At 37.0% G+C, this 26,543-nt stretch overlaps 1 protein-coding gene across 1 annotated transcript in view; it reads left to right on the forward strand.

Annotated features, from left to right (window-relative positions):
- Positions 1–26,543, forward strand: part of NBEAL1 (neurobeachin like 1) — a 2,263,075-nt gene that overhangs the window by 1,512,481 nt on the left and 724,051 nt on the right. The window contains exon 42 of the mRNA XM_044075407.1: positions 9,231–9,326. Within this exon, the coding sequence (XP_043931342.1) occupies positions 9,231–9,326 (96 nt within the window). The remainder of the gene's footprint in view (positions 1–9,230; positions 9,327–26,543) is intronic.

Consider the following 26,543-nt stretch of genomic DNA (forward strand, 5'->3'; position numbering starts at 1 on the left):
CCCTTATCACACCAATTATCCACTCCCCCCAACCTTACACAAACTCACCACTACAGTCTGATCCCAGGTTGAGTTACCCAAACACACAGAATTTCTCTTCTTTTACCAACCTGTTTCAGACAAGTAACATCAAGGGAAGTGAGAAAATGTTTTTAAAAATAGATACAAAAACCACCCCAATCCTCATAACATTCCTTTAGCTTTTCTCAAAATTTGTGCAAAAGTACTTTCCAGACCTTTTACATGCATTCAGTCTGTCACAACAGGCATAATTTTCCAGCAATTCAGCACGCATTCATCATTTAATTTCCAAAAAGTATACAATGCTTCAGTGCAGATTACTATCCTGTCACTCTCGTATGCCTACTCACTAAATTCCTGGAAAACACTGCTATATTGCCAAATTCAACAACACCTCAGTAAACAAGGCCTAATTACTGACTCTCATCTTGGGTTCGGGAGAAACACAAAACATTGACCACTAGCTGCATTGTACAGGCAGTATTATTTCTGCAGCAGAAAAGGTACTTGTGTCTCATGCTACCTTTATAGTTCTGACCAGAGTGTTTGAAAGTGTAAACCACCATATCCTCTTTCAAAGTATGTAAATGGCTTACTTTGGTAGTGGTGTAATTCGCTGATTCTCCAGGTACTTATAAAGCCATACATTCAAACTCATATCAGGCAATCTTACTACCTCAGAAGGAAATTTTACAGCTGGGTCCCACAAGGCTTGGTACTAGGCCTTCATCTTTCAGTCTTTATTAGTGACATTGATAAGTCCATCACCCCAACAACATCACCCTGTATGCCAATTATATCATTTATAAGAAAGGTTACCAAAACTCAGGAATCACAACTCTCCCTGCAAAAAAAAAAAAAAAAACTTTACCACACTATCTCATTGGCTGGGGTGGGATGGGGGACTACTAACAGTAAATGGCAGCAAAACAGTCATAATATCTGGAACACCAAATAACTTGCAAGTACTGCTGTTGTAAACTTTATCTCACCAAGAAATGTTACCCTGAAGCCCAGTCCAACAGTACAAATATCTGGGATTAACTCTTTATCCTACCCTGTTTCTGAAAATTCACACACAGACCGCCATCAGAAAAGTTATCTTGCAGCATAATGCATCCATGGGACCAGATGACATCCCGGGCTGTGTACTACATGAACTACAAAATGAACTGGCACCTCATCTAAATGTCATGTTTAATCATACCCTCATCTCAGGCTTCGTGCCCACTGAGTGGCGCACAGCTACAGTTATCCCACTCCACAAGGAGGGATCCACCTTAGATCCCAGAAACTACCACCCCATCAGTCTGACGAGCCTGTTCTGCAAGGTCATGGAACGTATTATCATGGAACTTATAAACAAAGACATTGGCAACCTTAAAACACTGGACCCCACCCAGTTTGGGTTCGTGAAGGGCCGATCTTGTCTCCTGAACGTGACTGACTTCTTTGAATCAGTCTTCAGAGCTGTGGACAAGGGTAAGGCAGCCCACACAGCCTATCTGGACCTCACCAAGGCCTTTGACACCATCCCCCACTCTGGAATCATAGATAAACTTACTAAGCTGGGCATTAATCCCTATGTCACTCGATGGGTTTCCAACTGGCTTACTGACAGAACCCACACTGTAAAACTAGCTGACTCCAGCTCCAGACAAGTGGAGTACCTCAGGGTTCAGTCCTGGGACCTCTCTTGTTTGGCATCTACTTCTCTGAAGTACAGGCTAACACTAAGGGACTCTGGCTAACAAAGTTCGCAGATGACTGCAAATTGGGAGCCATTATTGAATCCCCAAATGATGTGGATACTGAACAAAAGGGCCTTACAGAAACAGATGCTTGGTGCCAGAGCCATGGGCTCAGGCTCAATGCCAAGAAATATAGAGTTATCCCCTTTGGGAAAAAACATGTACCCGTGAATTACCACATATGTGGCAGTACACTAAACACAAAGTGTGATAAGAGACTTAGGGACACAGGTGGACAGTGGTCTCATCTTCATTAACCACATCGCCACAACAGTCAGGGAATCCTTCTATGTGTCACACCTCATCACTTAAGGGCTTTTCATCCAGAAAAAAGGAGGTAATTGACCCACTGTACTCCTCACTCATTAGACCCATTATAGAATACAACGCCCCATTTGGTATGTACCTCTCAAGACATCTTCAAAGGAAGTTCCTTGACCACGTAAAGTAAATGTACAAATGAACTTTTGTTTTTGAGAATGGTTAAGCCAGGTATTTCCACCCCTTTGTTTTTTCCCCGCACCTTTAACTTGGCCATTGTCAAGCTGGCTCTAATCTTTAAAATTCTCTGCAATTAAACAGCCTTCCTTTCGTCTCCCAAGTCTAACTTTCATTCTTCCTAGGTTTTCTTCTCAGCTAACGTGCATAATCTGCTGCAAACTGTGCATCTCCTTACTTCCTACGCTTCCAGTTATTTTAACTACAACTATGATCTGCCTATGTTCATACAAATTCATAGTATACTATAGCTGTGTTCCACCAGCTATGCTGACTCACTTTGCAAACTTTATATTTTGAATGTAGTCCGATTACATTTTATCTCTATGTGGAAATTTCTCATCTGTGAATGTTCCCCAAAAACCTTTTATTAAACTCTTTGAACTAGGTAACTCATAAGTAATTTTTATGCATTTCACTTGTATGGAATATTATAAACTCTTTGCCATGAAATAAAAATGTGACTTGTGAATAATTGTGGGCTGTGAAATGAGCTGTGTGACTTGTACCAAAACTAAGCTAATTTACTGGTGAAACAGTGGTGTCAGGTTCCAAAAACAAAACTAGAGCTGAATAAAAACACTCATTTATTTTAACATCAGGTTTAGTGCTTTCATCTAATCACGGTAGACTTCCTCAGAACACCATATCCAAGAGCAACAGTCTTTAAATAATGATAACCTTCCAATCATGGAACTGCATTAATTAACCTCATTAATATTCAACAATCCAATTCTAAACTACTATAATCAATCAAACTGTACAAGTACATATAATAACGATTTAAAGTCGCATAAAAATTTTCAAGTTATAAAACATTAAAAACAAATACACCGAAGTGTAAATATATATACATGTTAAAAATGTTAAAATTATATACAATGTTTCACAATGGGGAACAATAATAATTAAGTACTAAGATACTGACACTAATTCATATTGTTAATGTTGTTAAAAATATAACTCTATAAAAATAATTAATGTAGTTATTGTACGTACCCCTTTCAAGCTCTTAATAGGGGTTTGGTAGAAATACAGTCATTTAATCCTGGAGGGGTGGCTGCATTCAATAAAATTTGCCATTTCACTTCTCTCTCCCCCAGTTTAGCTTTCACATCTCCTCCTCTGGGGTCGATCGTAACACAAATTTAAAAGTATTACAAGTGTCACTAACTTCCAAATGTCTATATAGGGCATTGTTTGTGTCTTTTTTTCAAATACAATACAAATGGTCGTATATACGATTCCTGAATCTCCTGTCCGTTTTTCCTACATAAAAACTAGGACAATTGGTGCAGGTAGCTAAGTAGACCACATGTTGGGTCTGACAATTACTCTCTTTAAACCCGATCACTGTTTTCTTAATGTTACCTAAGGTGAGGGTATGACCTTCGCTTATTGCATAGCACTGTTTACAGTGTCCACATTTAGTTGTGTCTTCTGTCCTATTATTTCTTTTTTCCTTATATGTATCACTGGTTTGAATTTTTGTTTTCAAGTTCAATCCTGTTTTATACACAAAATGGGGTTCGTCCCTTAATTTATTGTGCACTCCATCACATCTCAAAATGTTCCAATTCTTATGTATAATATTTTTCACTTCCTTAACATATGCATTAAATTGTAATATGCAGGCTCTATTAAATTTCTTAGTCGTGTCCCTATCTATTGTATTAGTGGGTCCATTGATGGTATCCTTATCTGCACCCAGCAAGGGCTTGTGCTTTTTCCCACACTCACTTTTAACATACCCTGTGACGTCATTAATGATTTCATTAGGGTATCTCCTCTCTCTAAACATATTTCCTATATATTCAATCTCTGTCACCATCTCAGAATAATCGGAAGTCATACTGGCAGCTCTAATACATTGTCTCTTAATAATACTTCTCTTCTGACTCCTAGGGTGATTACTAGAAAATTCTAAGTATGTGTTACTGAAGGTCTCCTTTCTATATATTTTGGATTTAAAACCCCCATTTATGGAATAAACAATAAGTATCAAGGTATGGGATAACAGTACTATTGTAATTGTGTGTGAACTTTAAATATGTACTAGACTTGTTAAGATGTTCCATAAAAATTACAATTTCATCCACGGTGCCAGTCCACAAAATAAATATATCATCCAGAAATCTGATATAACAACTAATGAACTGGTACCATTGATTTTTGAAAATATATTCTTCCTCCCAATCTAATAGAACAAGGTTTGCAAACATAGGGGCACAAGCTGCCCCCATAGCAACCCCTCGAATCTGTTTGTAATGTTCTCCTTCGTAATATATGTAATTATTATTCAATACTATGCTCATAAATTCTTCCAACAAGCTGATTTTGTCCTAGTCAAATGATGTAAATCTCTGTATACTGTTGGTAAATCTAATCAGACCTTCTTCCTTAGGTATACAGGAAAACAAATCGACAACGTCAGTTGTCAAAAATATTAAATTTTCTTAACATAATTGGGGTTTAATTCGACTAAGGAAGTCCCACGAATCTTTTACTACGTGTGGGACTTCATCATAAATGGATTTTAACCACCTATCAATTACTTTTCCAAAGGGGAAGGTTTTACTTTTACTTCCCAATATAATAAAACGAAATGGGGGATCCTCTAATTTCTTGTGTATCTTAGGAATCCCTACTATTGTAGCTAACACCGAGAATTCGACTCTTAAAAAATGATACATATCTGATTCTATTCGATTGTCCAGTAGATATTCTTCCAGATATAGGTCGATTCTCCGGTTGGCAATATTTATTTGATTAAGAGATGAAATTTCATAATTCCCCAAGTTATTAAAAATATCATAAATTTTGTGCATATACTCACTAGTGTCATATAATACAATTCCCCCTCCCTTGTCTGGGGTCATGATACTTATATTAGGATTACTACAAATTTCAGTGAGAATATGATATTCTTTCTTACTCAGGTTGAATTTAGGCCTTGTCTGTTTAGTCATTTCTAGGTACCTATACATTTCATCCATTACTACCTTTTCATACGCTGCAAGGGTGTTGTGCATGGGGGATGTAAACTGACTTTTCTTTCTTAGGTCATTATTCTTTTTATACTTTCATTCTGAAAAAATAATTCAAGGTTTAATTTCCTCAGAAATATTTTAAATTCAACTATTTTATCAGCTATATCGAATTTCTTGTTAGGAACATACTTCATACCCTTTGCAAACAGTAAAATGTGTTCCTTCTCAAGCTTGTATTGGGTATAATTGAATATACTAAAATCCCCCATGGTGTATTTTACCTCCTGTTCCATGGTTGTCCTTTTTGTTTGGTTTTTTTGTCCACCCCCCTTGATATAATACTTCTCCCCATCTTTGGTTGTCATGTTTCCTGTAATCCATCTTCCATTCCTGTTGTTTCCCTAAAAAATGTCAATTATAATTATTACCACCATTGTACTGCCTAATGTGATTCTGTCCCTTACCAGCCAGACCTTGCTCCTTTCCAATGTGCCCTTCACCTCTGTCTGTCCCCTTATTCCATCTGTAAGCTGCACTCGATTTATATTGTTCAATATCCCTCTTGAATTTCCTGTCAAAAATCTTTTTACCGCTTTTCTCTACATAATCAAACTGTTTGTTGTATAAGGTTTCCCATTGTTAAAATAATAAGTCTTTTAAAATAATCTCATTCAATTCATCCACATCTTTCACCATCATACATAGTTTACTGTCATTACATGAAATAATGAACGCCATAAATTGCATCCCAAAACTATCAAACATTTTGTTACATTCAAGTATGTTAGTTTTGGTCATTTCAACACCTATGGGTTGCTTAAAAAAACGCAAAACCATAGGTACTACTTTAGACTCAATGCATTTTCGAAGATACATGTTGTCTAATTGCAACGCTTTTATATTCCCCAACTTTTTACCAAACTCTTATATGAGGTCTCTTAAAGTCTTATTGTTTAAACAATTTCCTTCATTTTCACTTTCCTGCCATGTATTGTGAAAAATATTGAAAGTCATATCTAACATTTAAAAAGTCATCCAAGCCTCTAAGCTCTCTAGGCATATGAGCGTTCTCATTGGAGTCAGAATTAAGTGCAACAGGTTTGTTAACAGTACAGTGATTTAACTGACCTGCTATCACAGAATGTCTTTTTAGGTACAGTTTGTTTGGGTTTAGCTCCCGATAGTATGTAGCTGTCCTCCGAATTGTTGCCTGCTATTTGCTGTGTCTCCACTTGGTCATAATGCTCTCTCTCTCCTGGTAGGCAATAATCCTATAAGAGGGTCCGCTTAATCCACGGTAGCAGCACTGCCTGTATCTTGGCCGTTGGGAATACTTCCGATACTCATACTTCCTGTGACGGTCCAAGATGATGTCATGGGATGATTCAAACCTTTGTTTCGCCTTTCTGACTGACTTATAACCTCTGTGTGACTTGTATGTAACTGTGGTATGCACTCTGGTCATAACTGTAATGGATCTATGGACCAATCCACTTACCCATTTAACAAGCAAAAATAAATAAATTGGAATAAAAAGATGGCAGAGACATTTTAGAATATCAGACCACATTACCTGTCTCTTCCTACCCATGGACCCGTAGAGAAGTCATTGAATAACTTGGCACAAGCTACAGTTTGTAACAAGGAACTGTAGTTTAATGCTTGTAGTCATTTAACTGTAAAATGGGATCTCCTGTACCTTGTAATATTTTGTGTAGTTATAATACCCTAAAATATGTTTTATCATTGTTATAGAGACCTGCTATCCTGAAATATTTTGAACTTAGGCTGAGATGTATATTTCAGAGTGTTTTTACAATGTTATTAAAACAACAAGAATTGCTAGTGTATGTAGGTCAGTAATACGGAAAGCCATGATAACCCAAATCTTTTTTTTTTTTAAAAGAACCTTTGCCATTCATTTTAAGTTGAACACTTTCATCCCAGTACCCACATCAAAACTGAAGGTACAAACACACCACACACACTGTTTATACCATTAAATACCCTTAGTGAAATAATTAGATAGCTGATAAGTCTACTAGTCATAAAACCTTGTGTAACCGCAAGAAACCACTAGTACAAAAATGCAATCGGCATGTAAGATAAAACGGTAGAAACCAAGGTTATACCTTGTATTAATCAAACAGTAGATAAAAGTAAATGTGTTTATAAAATACAGGTGTGTACAAATGTGGAAATGCCTACAAGGAGAATAAATCACAGTTAACGACAAGAAACTGCCTGCCTGCCCTTTTTCTGTCATTATGTTAACAAGTGCATTTGATAATAGCCATATAGAGTATGTGTGTTAGAACTACATAGAAACAACCATTGTGAACAATAGTAATGAATGCATATAATATACAAATAAAATCTAAAACCTAAAAAAAGGGTGTATCAAGTGCTTAAAGGACTGAAGAAAAATATAATATTAACTAACAATTTACGTTTTTAAATATTGTTGTTGTACCATCATTAAAAATATCACAGTTGAAAAAACACTAATAATGATATCTACAGTTTTGCAGATCATGTTTCTATTAAGTGTGTCCTAAAATTATGATAATTCAATCCTGGCCAAACACTGGCATTTAATTTAATCTCCCATATTAATTCTTCTTACTTTGTGGTTCTCCAGTGCATGTTCCCTCGGATATTTAATCACCTTTTCAAGAACTGCAAACTTAGCCCTCACCACACAATGGAGTATGCTTATATAGGGCATTGTTAAGGTTTGCCTTTGCTACATCATGTATCATCTCCATTTCGGTTATCCCGGTTAGGGGTCGCCACAGCAGAACCACAGACAAAATGCTCATAAATCCTTTTGCATAATGGCTGTTTAGTCTTACCCACATAATAGTGGAATTCCTGACAAAGCACAATATATCTACCATCCAGGGAAGCCACAACTAGCTAAGACCTTCAGTTTCAAAGGGAAACCTCCAAGTATCAGTGGAAGTATGTTACCTTCCCAAATATATCAGCACAGACTACACATGCAACACTCTTGGATGCCAACCCTCATACTAGATCTGTTGAAATTAAGAACTTTTTTAATATTTATTTTTAAGGTTCTTACCCCCTTTTTGTAAACCAGTAGTGGGTTATTACCTGCACTTTTTAATGTATCAAAACCAGGTTTAAAAATAACCCAATTCTTTTCCTAAAGAGTTTAGTTGTATAGGTGACACCACAATATTGGAGCACCATTGCTGTTTCACAGTTTGGCTTCTCATCATTATTACTAATATAAACCTCAAGACTATTTAACCTTAGCATTCCCGTCAGTGGCTTAAACTTGTCCTGCCTTCCTTTTTGAACTTAGGTTTATAGGTTCATAGGTTGATACTAGACTATCGGCCCTAGGGGCCTATACAAGCCTAGCCATAACAATTCCCTAGATATTTCTTCCCTGGACCCCTGTCTAGCAGGGCGACTGACATGATCCCGGGGTGAATTTCCTATTTCCCATCCAGTCGTCAAGGTTCCTTTTGAAGAGGGCCAAGGAGGCACTCTGCTTGACATGTATGGGCAGTTTATTCTTGCCAAGCAACTGGTAGCAAAACCCCGTTGTGAAAGCTATCACATAAAGTCCTTCATTTGATTCATAAAGACAACTTCATTGGATAATATTCTCGCTAGCCTAACTATCTGCTCCTTGATCAAGTTGTTTTTCTGTCTAACAGTGTGACTGTTATTACTGTGCTATTACATGGGAACTCTTCAGGCTTAAATACTTACATGGTAACTGTGCACCCTTTAAATGTGTTATTTTTGTGTTGTACAGGGATCACATACTCCAGAATGTTTAAGCACTGCATGAAATTTATCTTTAAACTTTTCCTAACGTAATGGTTTTAAACAGCTGTGGCCATTTAAATTTAGTATCTAGTTGTGTTTTTTTTCTTACGAGTATGGTTGAGCACTGAGTTGTCATTACATGTAATCTTCATTTTTTTGTCAGAAATGGGTGAACCGAGAAATTTCCAATTTTGACTACCTCATGCAGCTCAACACCATTGCAGGCAGAACATATAATGACCTGGCACAGTATCCTGTGGTAAGTCAATATTTGTACCACCTAAACTTTCAGTTTTCTTTTATGATGCTTTGTGATTTTTGAATAAGAGCCATCAATGATGGAAAACAAGGTATAATAATTTCAGTTTGAGACTGTTAAATATTTACACTGTTTTATTGACAGTTGTCCATAGTAAAATGTTAAGTTATGCTGTAATGTTTACCAGTCTTTTGTCTTAGAAGGAGAGTACTGGGTAATCTGAGATGCACTTTTATTAGAGGCCCAAATAAAAAGGCCTTTCTTAGGTGTTTGAGGGATTCTTTCTTTCCTTGGGGGGGGGGGGGTAGGGATACCTCACTGCAGATGATGTCCCTAGAGGAAATGGAGGTGCAGCCTTAGGAAGAATATGTATAATGATAAATTGATCTCAGTTTCTTTATCCTCCCCTAGTGTGTCAAAGATGGAATGTTTATTAGGGTGAACTATAGACAGCTTGAAAACAGAGGAAGACCCTCTGACAGAGAAACAAGATGTTCATCGTGCATACAGCTGCAGTCATAACAGATGGGTTCTCCTGCCGTCAGGCGGGTCCTCTGTCGGCAAGTAGGATAGTAGAGGGGAGAGGGGTAAAGAGTAAATCTTAATAGGTAATTATGGGATACAGAGAAAATAATTTTCAAAAAGTGATGTAATGACATTACAGTTGCTTAGGCTTTTTAATGCTGTGTTTGGAGCTAATGCCATGTTATGTGTAGCAAGATGTCCAGGATGAAGTTGTTACTTGACTACAATGCATAAATGTTACATGATCTACTTTGAAAAAACTGTAATACTTGTATTTTTCACATGAATATTTATATACATACATGCATTTATACATATGTACTGGGTAATAAGGTAAAATGGCTGCTGCTGTTGCATCACTGTTTAGTCATGAACCAGAACAAAGGCCATAAAACTGTACAGCAGTCACAAGCTGTTGGATGTCAAACTATCTTGCTTATATGGGTATCATTACTCACCTTACTGCAGCATAAATTCTGGCTGTTATGTGTAAGCTGTATGTACATTGTTGCAAACAAATAAGTATTTGTTTTTAAGAATGTATAGTATATAGCAACTTGTATGGTGGATAAATGCATATTTTGCCCCCTGTGTGGATGATCATCTTTCTTGCACTAATGCCCCTCCTCATTCTCATTTTCCACCGGTTCCCATTGACCGACTTATCCCTCATCTTCTTGGACTGGGTTCACCAGTCCCTTTATTTTGGTGAACATTCATGCTGTTGTAATAAGTGGGTGAAGGGACAGTCAGTGTTCCAGTATGACGACATACTGACCCAAAATGTACTTTTTCTGCTCTGCTGTTAATGTGGGATCCAGTCGTGCATTGTGCAGCGTTTCTTTTCCCTTTCTTTCTGAACTATTGCCCTTTAGTTCCTATTGTTTTCACTCATCTTGGGTGCAGTCTACCATAAGCTGATTCCAAACTCCACCCACCACACCTTGTTGAGGTAAGTGAGGTGGCCTCTGGCTGCTCAGTCTTTTATTCCCTGTCTGACTCAACGACATCTTGAATGCTCGCCAGCATGGGAAAAAGAAGCCTCTTTCTGTGACAGCTGTCTGGCAGTTAACAAGTATGTCTGTATTCATTAGTTATCCTTAAAGGACTGACTATCATTTGTGGCTAATTTTCAGAATTGGAGATGCTTATTAGTAAGATAATGTTCTGTGCTTCAGAATAAAACAGTCAGAGGTTACTCTGCGATTAGTGTACTTTTTAATTCTAGTCAGAAATATTTTTTAGGTCAGAGAGTATTCCTTCATTTGTTGGAAAGGATGTTCCATCATTTAAGATAAAAGTTTGACTAAAGTTTCACTTCTGCTGATTTGAAGTCTGTATGTGAGGATGTTAGAATGCTGAATTCACCAGCAGAGGAATAGAGGCTGTGAACTGATAATTCTGTTCACAAGACCAATAAAATAAATGCCAAATCCAAATGTGGAAACCACAGAGCACCAAATGTAAAAGGTAAATTGCACTAAAGAGCAATTCACATGGTTGTTCCAAAGCTGGCACCATTTACGAGTCCACTTTTACTGGGACAGAGTCTAAACTTAGTAGCTTGAAATTAATGTATTATATCATTAATTCAGCCTTTTTTACAGTGAGTGAGGTATTAATGCTCTTTCTAAAAGTATGATGCTTGCAGCATTCTTGTCTGGAACCTAGTAGTGTAAACCTAACAATGGTATTGAGGAGTCTTTGCTGACTGGTGGGATTAAGAGTACATAATAAAGAATTTAGGGAGTGTGTTGGGTTCTTATTTTGGTCACAATACAGATGGAAGAGAGACAACACACCAATATGCAGCTAAAAGCAGTTTAATAAAAAAAATCAGTTACTTAGTAAAATCATTAGCTTAATCATCTTGTGCACTACATCAAGGGACCTTCTTTTTTGGGATAGTTGCAGTTCTGCTTGGCCAAGGCAATCTGAGTCATGTTGTCAATCAAGTAATCAAATCAGATCAAATCAGGATCAAGCTGGCAACTAGAATTCTTATACATCATTCAATCAATAAATTCAAGCACTGGTTACTGAAAACTCAAGTTCTGACAAAGTAAGGAAGAGAGGAAGGTCAGCAAACCAAGTTATTGCCGTGGCTTATATACTCAGAAGTGAACATGCAGTATTTTCTGGAAACTTACAGGTGGTGATTGGATACCTTTTGGAAGTCTTATGACATTGATCAAAAATAGCATTTAGTTTCTTGAGTTGTCTGAAACGATTAGAAAGAATGTTATTGTTTTCAGTTCATTTTTATATGCTAGCCGTACCTATCTGTTAGACATTGCCTAAAGCATGTCTGCTTCTTCTTTGTAAGCACACTTTTTTGATACACAGGCAGGGTTGAAAAGGTCAGATCATGAACTGCAGCTCTGTAAGAAATATCTTTGTCTCGTATAGTTCACAGCTTAAATGCAAAACTGATTAATTCAATATTATTAAAAGCATGTTTATTATTAATAGTATCATATAATAGGCTAACAAACATAATATCTATCCAGTTAATTCAGATTCTTCCCTATGTCTTTCCTTCTCACTTTCTCCCCTTACTGTTTCATGTCCAACCATGAAGGAACCAAACCAATAAAATGGTACAGAATGCATGGGCCCTATACAGAGAGTTTTTTTTTTTATCTAAACACCCCTTTTCCAAAATGTATCCCGTCTTCAAGGAGAAGATGTATTCTGATGGCACAACAGGCTATCCTTTGATTAGCTGTTTTGTGAGGCTAGCATTCACATATCCAAATATAACTAAAATAGGACCTGACTAGGTTCCACAGTTTTAAAATTTGTGCTGTAGGTGTATTAATGCAGACTGTAGCTACATGTTAGAATTAATGGTGAGATGCTTGTGTTTTCATTTAGATGAAAATTAAGTTTATTGTCTAGGAGTGCACTGATCAGATCTGCAGTAGCTGATGATCAGATAATTACTAAGTTTATATTCATGGAGGACAGGAGATTTGCTGGGTATCAGAGAGGGGGAAATTGATATATAAGGAGAAAACCAAAGGGCCAGGAGAAAGTCCTGCAATATTACATAAGAAAGGAGAAAGTAGTAATGAGTATTCTTAGTAGTCCTGGGGTCTGCCTTTTAAGTAGTTAAAGTAAAGTGCCATCTGTAATGCCAGAGTTCCTAAATAATTATTGTATGGGTCATTCAGTCAAAAGCTTAAACAGGTCACTGACCTTTTTGAGGATGCTTACATCTATATTTTGTTGAATCTTGCTGGTAAGAAACAAAAGAACTGTGCTCATGCGAATTCCATCCATAAAACTAACATGTTCCTATTACAAATTCAGTTTTTATTCCTGTGGTCTGTGATTTGAGTAAGGAGTGATGTTCATACTACCTTGAATGGGGTGGGGAATAAGTGCATTAAATAAAGTTGTTTCACCTTCAGATGGAGCAGAGGTGCATTATCTTAAGTGCAGTGATAAGTGGTGCCTGCAGTGTGCTAGAGGGATTAAGGTGGATACACTTTTTCCTTTTTTTATAGGATGCTTAGAAAAAGTTATTGCAAATGTTTGTACTTCTCGGGATATGGCTGTAACTGGCCATTTTTGGATCATTACATAAAAATTAGTAAGTGTTTCTTATGCAGTGATTTCTTATTGTAGGCAGCCTATGTGAATTGTACTGCAGGTGCAGTTATTTTTTTAATGAACTGGTTTAACCCTGGTGATTAAAACTCATTTTCAGAGGGAGAACCCTCCCTGCTTTCATATGGGTTTCCTCTGGGTGCTTGGGTTTCCTCCTACATTCCAAAGACATGCAATGCAGTAAGTGGATTGGACACTCTAAATTGGCCCTAGGTTTGAGTTTGTGCGTGCGAGTCTGTGGTGCACCCTCTGAGGAGGGTTGGGCCTCGGGCTAGCAACCCGACCCCATAAAACCTGTACCTACTACAGAAATAACTACTTCTGAGGGATACTTGTTGACAGATGTGGTGTGAGCATATGAGCAAATCCAGGAATGTCAACATTACTGTGTGTAATTTTCATTTGATGCTTCCGGCATACTACTTGCACTGTAACCAGCTGCTGACGTTAAGAAAAGTTTTCCTTGGTTAGCATTTTAAAAGTGCACAACTTCATAGTACCCTTGGCTTTTGAGGTAACTTAATTCATTCTCCAGAAAAATAAAGATGTGTGCCTGTACCCCTTAACTTTGCATTTGTTTAATTAGCCTTTAGGAGGTTTTGGTCAGACGAATTATGTGTTGTACAGCATTCATCGACCAGCCTTATATCAAACAAGTCACTGCTTGCATTCACTTATCAATAACTTGATTATAAATCCAACTATCACAATTGGCTTTTCTGTTCAGTCTTAATCCTATATTTGATTCTACACTGCTCATTTAACAAAACACTTTTAAACACACAAATTGTTTACAACCTAATTTGAGATCTGGAATTGGTGACATTATTTTTTTATTTACACTTTACCATAAGTTTTAACAAATGAACCAGTGATTTCTCACTTTGCATTGGAGTCTACTTTATTAAATATAAATTTACGTGCTTTGTTCTATGTGAATATCCTTTTCAAATTCTATTCCATTATTTCATCAAACCATTTTTATTACTGTCAAGTTCCATTTTTAAACCCTAATACTACTCAGTTCCTTGTTTTTAATTTCTGTAATTTGTTTTCACCTCTCTTATCCATGGTTTGTCTTTTTCTAGTTATAGCTTTCATTTTTTTGATGTACTACCTTTATTTTTGTAAACACACACACACATATGTGTGTGTGTGTGTGTGTGTGTGTGTGTGTGTGTGTGTGTGTGTGTGTGTATATATATATATATATATATATATATATATATATATATGAAATTATCACTTGTAACATGGGTAGATGTGCATTTATATAAAAGTAATCAAACTATATTAACAAGTTCATATTTACAGACAGTATACGTCACACATATTATTATATGTGCTATAACCTAAGCAACATTACATAAATTATTCAATTCCTGAATTCTCTTAAGCCTCATTCCTCCTCCAAAACATTTTTCTGCATATACTGTTCCCACAATTTCCAATTTTTTTCTTTTAATTTACTCCTACCCTTTTCTAAAGATCCCACCTTGTGTCCGTTTCTCTGTTGCAATATTTACTACTTCAAGTATAGTTGGTTTAGATATTGATTTCTTTTTACTAGTAATTGCTTTTTTGATAGCCACCAGAATTAAATTTAACAAGGTTTTAGTATGTTTAGGTAATTCAGATCCTGTATGCCTGCTCAGAAAATCATTCCTTAGTTAAACTCATTCTCTCACCCAGTATCTTTGACACTGTGTAGGGAATTTTGAAAGTCTAATAAAAACGAATTTAATAAAACAACTCACATATAAAAAATGGTGAACGCTTTCACACAGTCTGTGCTTCATCAGACCAGTAAAATGCATGATCACTTTTCACATTTACATGCAGCTACCAATATAACAGTTATCTAATCAAAACACCACACCTATTACCTTTGCAAATCTCTAGACTTTAGCACAGGTTTGAGAGAGACCCTGTCATTTAAACCTGGCTTCTTATCTGCCTGTAGTGTTATTATCCAGTGTAACTCCTTACTCTCAGTATAATTCCTAAAATCACCTCCACTTGACCCCATGTGTACTGTTTCTGTGGCCATGAAAATAAACTAATGTGACAAACCATACTCAAATATCTGTCTAGCCAATGCCTTTCTATTATCACATTCCCTTATATTCTATATATGTTCCCGTATCCCGACTCTTCACTTCCTGTTTTAGCCACGTCTCCATCTATATTCAAAGCAGTTTCAGGTGATTTTAGGAAAAGAGGTTATAGACATGATGAGGTGGAGAAAATGGTTGAAGAGGTCCAGCATTTGAGAATGAATGCAGCTAAACCATATTTCTCTGGCTACATGGATGAATCCATAGATGTAATGGACACTGGGGTGTGGGGATCAGAGGATTTGTTCCGTTGGTCATGCCTTATGCTAGTGATATAGAGCAGGTTTGGAATGTTAAGTCCAACTGGCAGATCCTGACAACAGATGATTGAGTCAAGGATGTAGGAGGGGAGAGACCTCTCTTTAGGTACAAAAATAAGAAATCCCTTAAATGCTGTTTGTGCTATAGGGATAGTTTGGTGAGTCAGAGAGTAGGTCCAGTTTTAAAAGAGACTTTTGGATGTGGAAGTTGCAGATGTTGCTCTTGTTTAGACCGCTCTAATGTTTTTATTCATCCAATTTCTAAACAGAAATTCTGTTTTAGAGTGCAGGCCAAATGTAAGACCCCTAACCTGGTTTATCTAGCCACATGCAAGGCATGTACACGTTTTTATATAGGAAAGACCAATCGTCCTTTTTATGAGAGGATACGGGAGCATGTATACAATATAAGGAAATGTGACGATAGAAAGGCATTGGGTAGACATATATTAGAGTATGGTTTGTCACATGAGTTTATTTTCATGGCCATAGAAACAGTATGTTTGGGGTCAAGTGGAGGTGATTTTAGGAATTATACTGAGAGTAAGGAGTTACACTGGATAATGAGGCTACAGGCAGATAAGAAGCCAGATTTAAATTATAGGGTCTCTAAGACCTGTGCTCAAGTCTAGAGATTTACATAAGTAATAGGTGTGGTGTTTGAGTTGATAACTGTTATATTGGCAGCTGTATTTAAATGTGAAAAGTGATGATGTATTTTATTTGTCTGATGAAGCACAAAAGCGCTCACCATTTTTTATGTGTGATTTGTTTTATTAAATTAGTTTTTACTCAGTTTATTGCCTATGCTTTGCTTCTGGTTTGCTTTTATTTTTATGCATTTGTTTCATTTAAGTTGAACCAGTTTATTCGTTGGAGGTTTTTGTGAACTATACTCAATTTTGAAAGTCTGCCAATTCATTACACATGTTTCCAGTTACCTCTTTCTTCCTCATCACATCTCCAAAATTTTCTGTCTGTCCGAGGAAACATTTCTTGGACTCTGCTTGGGGTATCAAAGTATCAATGCAAACACTTCCAGACAAAAACTTTAAATCTTCTGGACTTTGTTGCATACTTGGGAGAGCCATACATATGTCGTTCCATTTGTTTCTTTGTGAATTGCATATCTAATCTCTCTTCCCAATATTTCATGACCTCTTCTGACTGAATCCTAGAGTTATAGTGTAATATTTTATATGTACAGAATATATGAAGTAAAAAAGGATACAGTAACTTAAGTTTCATTTTTAAGAGTCTTTATATAAAGAAGAAAACATTTCTCTTGGTTGGTTTGTGATGAAAAGTCATTATCTGTGTAAACCCTTGTGTCTCCAAGATTGTTCTATTCCTCCACAGAATGAGAGTTCTCTCCCTTAGCTATGTTTGCAGTTTAATCAGTGTAGATCTTTGCTGCTTTCTCAGTCTCACATTGAATATTTGCTGTGCATTCCGTTTTAATCTCATCAATAGAAAGTCTAGTCCATGTGCTGAGACATTTTCTCAGTCTTCACAATCCTTTCCTTAGTTTGTTTTGATATTGCTGTAAACCTCAAGTTGTCTGTGTGATCCTCTATTTCATACAGTTTCTGTACAATTTCTTCATGTTTGAATTGCTGTTCTTTTTTTCCCCACCTGTTGAGCAGTTTACTATGTACTATTTCCTCTGACTGTCTGGTGAAAGTGTGTATTTCCTGCAGCCTTCTGTTATTTGTTTCTATAGCTATTTCATTAGGGACCACTTATCTAGAAAGTCTGAGAGTGATTTTGGTCAGTCTTTAGCCATTCTAGAGAGAGAGTTTTCTTCTGCTGTTTCCTTTACCATCTGCTCGAACTCCCAAGAAGACTAGTTCCTCCTCTTTGGGCATTGATTTTTAACTTACCAGCATGTCTACAATCATTTTGGCTGATGGAGGAGGATTAGCTTCAAGTCCTTAACTACACACCATGACCAAGTATTCTTCCCATTATAGCTGTGTAGTGTGTGTATCAGTAGAGGGCTGTCACTTATTAAGGTGCCAAATGATTTTCACACAAGACCATTCGACCGAGAATGACACTCTTCTTTATTGCACAGAAAGACATGTGGGAAACTGGGAAATCAAGAGCCTGTCTCCTTGAGCAACAAGAATCATGGTATTTTAGACCTTTTTTGTTAAAAGCAGCATACTTTTAACAATCTTAAAACCGCCACTGACCAATTAGAAGTGAAACCTACAGAATGAATCTGCTAACAAAGATCTGCTTGACTGCATTTTTATGACATTTCATATTAGGCACTAGTTCTGAATTCCATGGTGGACCTTTCTGCTTAGAACAAATTGTACTTTTCTAACTCTGTCAGCACTTACTAATGTTAGGAAGCAAACTAACAAATGCATGTTGAAGGGGACTCAAGATTTCATTCTGCTATGAAAGCATATTAGAAATGAGATGCTTGCACTAATATTTTTCCCTTCTCTGAACTTCTTACCCTTCACATTCCACCAAGCATCACCCACATCATGATGTTTTTCTCTGACTGGACAATGGCTACGTTTTCAGACGAATGGACACTTTTTCACTCTGTCAGACATTTTTCACATGCTGTTTTTTTCTGTCCCTGACATACCCAATCTTTACACAGTTGTTTCAGAAATAGTTTTATTTGCAATGAAAACATTCCTACGTATTGATGGAACAAAATAAAATCTGAATACAGTAAGTAGTTATCAGTAATACATTCAATACAATGTATGTTTTCACATTCCCCCAATTGTTTAGACTTTAGATTATCATATATCTTACCAAATAATCCTGCATCACTTTTTCATCTTCTAATATACTATAATTTCTTTATTTATATTGATCAATGACACAGTTTCAATCAATACCTTTTCTAGATTATAATTTTATAATACAAGCTTTAAGCATAAAGAGAAGGCGGCCTAGCATCATTATAATAGCTGTAATCAAGAGAAGCTTTAAGATCCCTCCTCCCATCTAGAAGAAAATGTTGGCTAACCATGCTGACTGGAAACTAATCACTGTGTTTGGCATGTGAGTATTCAGCAACATTTTGAATTAGTTTCTAGGTGACTACTGATGACACCAGTATTATCAGGAATAAAAAAGCAGCACTCTGTTTTAATGAGCATGCACATACCCCCTTTAGATGCAAGGGATACATTCAAGTGCCTTGTGGATCAGTAGCACCACACTGCACATTGCAGTCAATATCTGGTTTATCAAATTAATAGACTCAAAAGTGGAATTGCGTAATATTTCAATGATCTTAGATAATTTTGTGAAATTACTTAATATTTCCAGGAGCTTAGATACTTTCCTAAGTTCCCAGATTGACTTCACCACCCCATAAGCAGGTAACTGCTCCAGAAATGATCCCGTCACCAAGATCCATGTGAGCAAGCCCTTTAAAAGCAGTTTGTTGTTCAGTATTATGATATACCCAGGATGCATTTGTTTTACACAGCTGGGTTAGGAATGTCCTGTCCTTAGCATCTCTCTTGCACCAAGCATAGAGAATCTTTGCATTCACTAAAGCAGCTGTATGCTGAATAGCTGGAATAACACAAGCAGTATAACAACCAGACCAGTCTGTAGATAACCAAGGATAAGCTTTATTTTCATAAATATAATATTCTATCACCATCCTTTCACACAGAGCAGATGCTCTGGTCGCTATATTTGGCCCCTGAAGCTCTGCCATAAGGGCCAACTCCCAAACTTTTTCACTGAGAATTTTTTTTTTTTGTACAAAGCCTCTGGTCACTATATTTGACCTAGATACTGCTGAAATTCTGCCACAAGGGCCAACTCTCACTTTCACTGAGAATTTTGTATTTTTATAATGTAAGCAAATTTAACTTGAAGAGCCTTGCTGTGTATAGTCAAGTACATGCCTGTCTGTGCCGGAAATTAGTTTAATATCCCTCCACCAACAGAGTTGTTCTTGCACTCTAAGGACCACTTACAAAACTGGCCACTGTCCTTTCTCTTGACAAATAGATTACATAGTATATGCCAGTTACTTAGTTTCCCTGGCTTATAGGATTCTACAGTTAGGAAATGAAAGAAAATCTGCTCTGCTTGGTACCTCTCTGCTAACTGCTTTCTGTTGCCTATAAACTGATTACTCTCTATTATACTTTGACCTGAGGTGGGAGGTCACTGTATTAGAAAGTATTGCTAAATATCGCCTCACTGTTCTCTCATCTTGCACTCAGTCACCATCTTTCCACACAGAGCAGGTGGGGTGAAAAATCCTTCTAAGAGGAGACATTCACCCTAATCCTGCCCCCACGTATCACAGTGAACATCAAAGCAATTCTCTTCCACACACTACTCTAACCCTGTGACAGTCAACCCCCAACCAAAGTAATCGAACTTTTACAGCCATAAATGTGAAAAGTATAAGAAATAAAATTGCTGAACTACATGCCTGGATTACCCAACATAAGCCTGATATTCTCGCTGTAACAGGAACTTGTCTTAAACCCAGCATAAACGAATCTGAAATTAACACTTCCCAGCTATAATATCTGTTCATCATCATTATCGGCCCCCTTTTTCCCATTTCTCTACATGGGGTCTGGGTAACGTGTTAACTGTCGCCAACTCTCTCGATTCAGTGCCACACTCGTGCCTGACTGTCACACATCTTCTTTTACACAATCCATCCACCTCTTTGCTGGATGTCCTCGCTTCCTCTTACCTTCTTCCTGTCTGTCCCAAATCTTCCTCACCAGATTGTCTTCTGCTTTTCTACACATGTGCCCAAATCACCGTAATCTGTTCTCTTTGATTTTTCCTGTAATTGGGGCTACTTTGGCTTCTGCTCTTATGTCCTTATTTCTTTGTCTGTCCCACAGTGGGCATCCTTCCACCTTTACTGCTCAGATTTCTGTACCATACAGTCGTACTGGTCGCACCACTGTCTTGCACACCTTACTTTTCAGCTTCTTTGGCATTCTTCTGTCATAGACTACACCTGATACTCTATGCCAATTGGCTGCAGCCCCTGTTGATTCTAGCTTTGACCTCTTCATTCAGACTACCTTTTTCAACTACCCCTCCCAGATACTTGAAGCTGTTTTACCTGTTCCAGTATATATTCCCTTCTATCTCTATTCTCAGCTTCTTCTGATTTCCCCAATTTGCTGCCATGACCACCATCTTATCCGTGCTTAGTTTTATCCCATGTACCTTCAGATTTGCATTCCATTCCCCTATCCTTTGCTGAAGTTCTAGCTCAGAGTCTACCTGTACTACCACATCGTCTGCATACAGCAGCTTTGTTGATCCGTCCCCTCCAACCTGTTTGCTAATGTAGTCCATCACCAGTATGAACAGCAGTGGGCTTGGAGCTGAACCCTGATGTACACCCACTCCCAGTGGGAACCCTTCTGTGAGGCTGAACACTGTTCGTACTTGAGTTATTGAGTCCTTGTACATAGCCTGCACTAATTCTACCAATGTTTATGGGACTTCAAACCACCGCAGTACTGCCCAGATAAGCTTTCTTGGGACCTTGTCATATGCTTTCTCCAAGTCTAGGAATGCCCAGTTGGACTCTCTCCTCATCTCTAGCTTCTTCTCAAGTATCTGTCTCACTGCAAACATCTGGTCAGTTGTGCTGCATCCTGATCTGAATCCAAAATACTCATCTCCCATCTTAAATTCTACTAATCTGCATGTCCTTTTATCAATCACCCTCTCCAGAACTTTCATGCAATGTGATAGGAGTTTGATGCCTCTGTACTGCCCACAGTTGTGGATATGTCCCCTTTGTTCTTGTACACTGGGACGAGTATGCTTATTCTCCAGTCATCTGGGATATGTCTCTCTTTCCACACTGCTATTAGTACCCTCAGGAGCCATTTCTCCCCTATCTCATCAAACATCTTTATCATATCTGCTGTGATCTCATCTAAGCCTGCTGCTTTCCCTGACTTCATCTTCCTTAGTGCTGTTCTTACTTCTTCTAGGGTGGGCTCCTCTTCTTCTCTCATTGCAGGCTGTTTCTGGGGCAGTACAGCTTCTCTGGGGTTTTCTTCATTCAGAAGCTGCTGGAAATACTCGTTCCATCTGCCTTTGATGTCCTCTGGACTGGTGAGCAGGTTATTGCTGGCATCCTTTATGAAGGGTGTATGACTATCTTCTTTATCTTTCTTTGCCTTGCAACCTGATATAGTTTCTCTGTGCCAGTTACTGAGTCACTTTCCAGAAGTTTGTACAGTGCCTCTGATGCGCTATTCTTTGCTATTGCAACTTCTTTCTGAGCTTCTTTGTTAGCCAACTAGTAGTCCTTCCTAGCCTGGTCAGTCTTTTCTGTCTAACTTACTTACATGCTAATACAAGATAAAGTGAAGTGAAGCAATTTCTGATATAAAAAACAAGTCCACCGTCAGAAAAAACACAGTAGTCTTTATTGCAAAGCAAAGCTTTCGGTCAAACAACCTTCTTCAGTGCTAAACATCATACTACATTTCCTCACTCATATAAAGGGAGCAGGATAAATACAATGTGACCACAGCCATCCAATCACAAAATACGATCAATTAAATGCTTATTAAAATTATAAGCTACCTGTACACACTTCCAAACTTGTAAAATTTTACAAATTATACTGTTGCATCCGAACAAGAACAGACTTAATACCAATCTTATTATTTATACCCTTTTCACTGTCTGCACAGAGCCTTAATTATCCACTCATACTCTTTATTTTAAATAATTGTGTAGAAAATAGAGTATGAGTGGATAGTTAGGCTTGATGACTTCCTGGACTTCGGCATTCCACCACCAACTTTCCTTATGTACCTTATTTCCGTACCTGGCTCTGCCACATATCCTTTCTGTAGTCCTAACACATGCTGTTTTTAGGTGCTACCATTCTTCTTCAGCTCCACCTATTTCCTCCTCCTCTTGGGGTACTAGAGCCCTGAGTAATTCATTGAACTGTTGTGCTTTCTCTCCTGTCAACTTCCAGGTCTTCAGCCTGGTTTCTGACCTTAGAGCCTTCTCTGACCACTGCATGCAGTTGATTGTGGCAACTAGTGGTTTATGCTGTGGGCCAGCTGTTTCACTAGGGCTGACTTTGCAGTCATGGATTCTACCCTGGTGACTTTTCCTTCCCAGGAGGAAGTCTACCTGAGTTGCATGTTGACTACTATTGTATGTGATCTTGTGACTGTCTCTCTTTCTGAACCATGTGTTGGCTATTATCAGGCCATTTGCTAGACTGAAGTCTAGAATGGCTTCTCCTTTATTCCTATTGCCCCACCCATGTGGACCCAGGCAGTCCTTATAGCCTGTTCTGTCTGTCCTGATATGTGCATTCAAGTCACCCATTATCAACACCAATTCATGTTGTCCTGCTTTGTCTAGTAGGTCCTGCAACTGCTGTCTGAATGCATTCTTTTCCTCACTGTCACAACCCTGCTGTGAGGCATAGGCTGAGATTATGAATACTGCCCTATCATTACATTGGAGTCTGACTGCCATGAGTCTGTCATTAATTCTGATGCTATCCCTTACTGCCTTCTGGACCCCACCTCTCTCACCATAATTCCTACACCATTTCTAGCCTGCCCTCCACCTGAGTAGTAGACTTTGATCCCAAGCCAAGTGGCCTTGCTGCACTGCCCTTCCCACCAAGGGTGGTGGTATTGCTTTAATATTTCCCAACAACTGCCACATTTCCCCCTGCAACAAACCAATACCAAATTCAGTTCAGCAGAGCTTCTTATAACTTTTCTGAAATGAATCAACTATCAACAAATATCCATTCCTGTTCTTTACATCCCTCCTGGCAACAATGCAGCTGTTCTGAAATATGTCTTCCATTGGATATCCATAACAATTCCACAAGAAGCAATACTATTAGGTGATGTAAATGGCAGTTGGGTGTACAGAAACTCTAACTGTCCTACATCTAGCGTGAACTTATTTGGTTTTACACAAGTAATTAATAGCCCTACACATTATAGCAAGACATTAAATTTCCTATTTGACTGGATCACAGTACTGGACCCTAAGAAATGCACTACCTCATGTACAATGTCTAGCTGTCTCATTGATCATCTCCTAATCTATATAACCAGACATCTCACATATCCACTTAAACAGAATTTTTATAAAACAATATTCAACCTTTCCAAGTTTAACACAGAAATGTCCATTACTAACCTAGCATCTATTAACTGGAACTTCCTAAAAATCCTTCTCTTAGGTGGTGCTGTAAATGAATTCAGTACAACTTCCCTGAGTATCCTAAATAGCCTTGCACCTCCTAGAAGGAAGAGACTAAAAACAAATAATGAAATTTGGCTATCCAAAAAGAGTAGAATGCTAATTCAGATATAGAAAAAGTAATGGAAATAATGGCAAAAATATAAAGCACCACAATATTTTGAGAACTTTAGAATGCTTCACAGTCATATGAAAAATCAAATTAATGAAGACAAAAAACTATGGTATAATAACTTTCAGAATAATAACACAGCCCTAAAAAATTCTGGGCAGCCATTAACTCATTACAGCAGAGTGACGCCTCCAGGTGTTTCTGCAGTTACATCCTACTACTTGGCGTCAAGTACTGTTTGATCATATTTGCATTAATAATCCCAAAACCATGCTACATAGAAAGTATTAAAGATTTCATGTTAAAGTTTATAGAATAGCAAAAACAACTGTATTGATAGTTTACCTCTGCCTAGTGCTGATAAAGATATAGCAATTGTCTATATCATATTTGTTTATATTGTCATAAATTTTGTGTTTTTCTAAATATAGGCAATAAAATCCACGAACTTCGGGCTCCTTATTTTCTTTAAGTACTTTAATTTTAAATTAACTTCAAAACAGCGAAAAAAAGATAAAACAACAATAAATCAAGCGCTTTCACCCAGGCACTCCCAGGCTTTTTCAAGACAAGTTACAAACCATTTCCTTTAACCTTTTATACAGGAATATTATGTGCAATCATGTGATCAATTAAACATTTGATTAATTCGTTGTAACAATTAATTAACTCTTTGTTTGCAGAAAAAGTGCTTTTTAAAAATCTCCTGTTTGTTGGTTTTGTTAGATACCTGAGTAAAAAACTACTGTCAAAATACAGTTCTTCGTTTCAATGTAAGCTTGTTGAACTATAACTTAGTTTATGATGTTGAATGGTTAGAAAACATTTAAGTTGTTCGCATATTAGCATTATAATGTGCAAGCCTGCCATCAAATTGTTGCGTTGCAGTAAAATTTCATTCTCATATGATAAATGTGTAAAATATTTAAAATGTTTAAAATATAATACACATTTTATAAATAATATAATAAATATATATAAATATGATAAATATCTTGAATATTTAAATACCTTAACTTAAAAAACTCTGTCTCCACAAGCATATTGAAATACATATTGAGAATACATACCATAAATAAGCATTAAAAATAACCATTAGAAATACGCATTGAGAATACCTATTAAAAATACATATCGAAAATATATATTGGAATATACATCAAAAATACATATTAAAAATACATATTAAAAATTCATATTAGGAATAATTCATGTGCAAGTCCAAATATGGAGGAATAAGCATTAAAATTGGAATTGTAATTATGATGTCTACCTCTTGTAACAAATATGTGTACATAGGGTCTTATAGTATTTTATATAACCATAGCCTCACCCTTCTTATTAAACTAATTATACGTAGGAAACATATTTAAAGATTGTGTACAAATAAAATATGTACAAAATTGCTATGTTAAAAATCGCTACCTAAAACAGTATTTTATATGTTCTTTTTGTATATCTATGTTATAATTTTGCCCTTCTGAGTTTAAGTGCACTGCTCAGACTTATAGCATCATTCAAGCCAGGGGGTCTTGAGGCATCCAATGTTAACTGCCAAAGAAGTTCTTTGTATTCTAGGGAAGATTCCCAATCTCCCCCTCTTGGGTTACTCTTCACTTGGTCCAACACTAAAAATCTGAGATCCATCTGTTTGCATCCTAAAGATTGCTTGTAAAATGCATTTGTTTCCTTTTGCTTGCTTATTTCATAAAGGTGTTCATAAATCCTTTTTGCTAGTGTCCTTTCTGTTTTACCTACGTAAAAACTCAGGCAATGTTGGCAAATTCCAAGATAAACTACCCCTTTTGTTTTACATTTGTAATAGGCTAGTGATCCAACATATCTTCTCCTTGATTTGAGGTATAAACCCTTCCTATTCATAACATAAGGACACTGCCTGCAAGCTTTGCATTTGAATGTACCACACCTAGATTGTCCTTCATTCTCTTTCACTAACAAGTTAGCCTCAAAACAGTCTTTTAAATTCATATTCCTTCTCTTAATAAAATGAGGTTTATTCCCTAAAATTAGTTTAAACTCTTCATTAGATGTCAAAATTGGCCAATACTTTTCCACAATCTTTTCTACTGCTCCACTTTCATTGCAATTAGTATATATAAATGACTTAGTTTGTACCTTATTTGCACTCCCTACTGTCACCATTTCGTGACTATGAACTTCACCCAGCAGGGGAAAATGTTTTACTTTTCTACTAGTTGTAACCTCCATGGCTATCGATTCAAACAATTGTATAGGATAACCTCTTTCTACAAACAGTGTTTTTAAAAAGGCAACTTCTTTTTTGAACACATTTTCTTCTGTGCACATTGTGGAG

Source organism: Protopterus annectens, chromosome 6.part1 (assembly GCF_019279795.1).
Source record: "Protopterus annectens isolate FY-2018-M chromosome 6.part1, PAN1.0, whole genome shotgun sequence".
Taxonomy (NCBI): Eukaryota; Metazoa; Chordata; order Ceratodontiformes; family Protopteridae; genus Protopterus; species Protopterus annectens.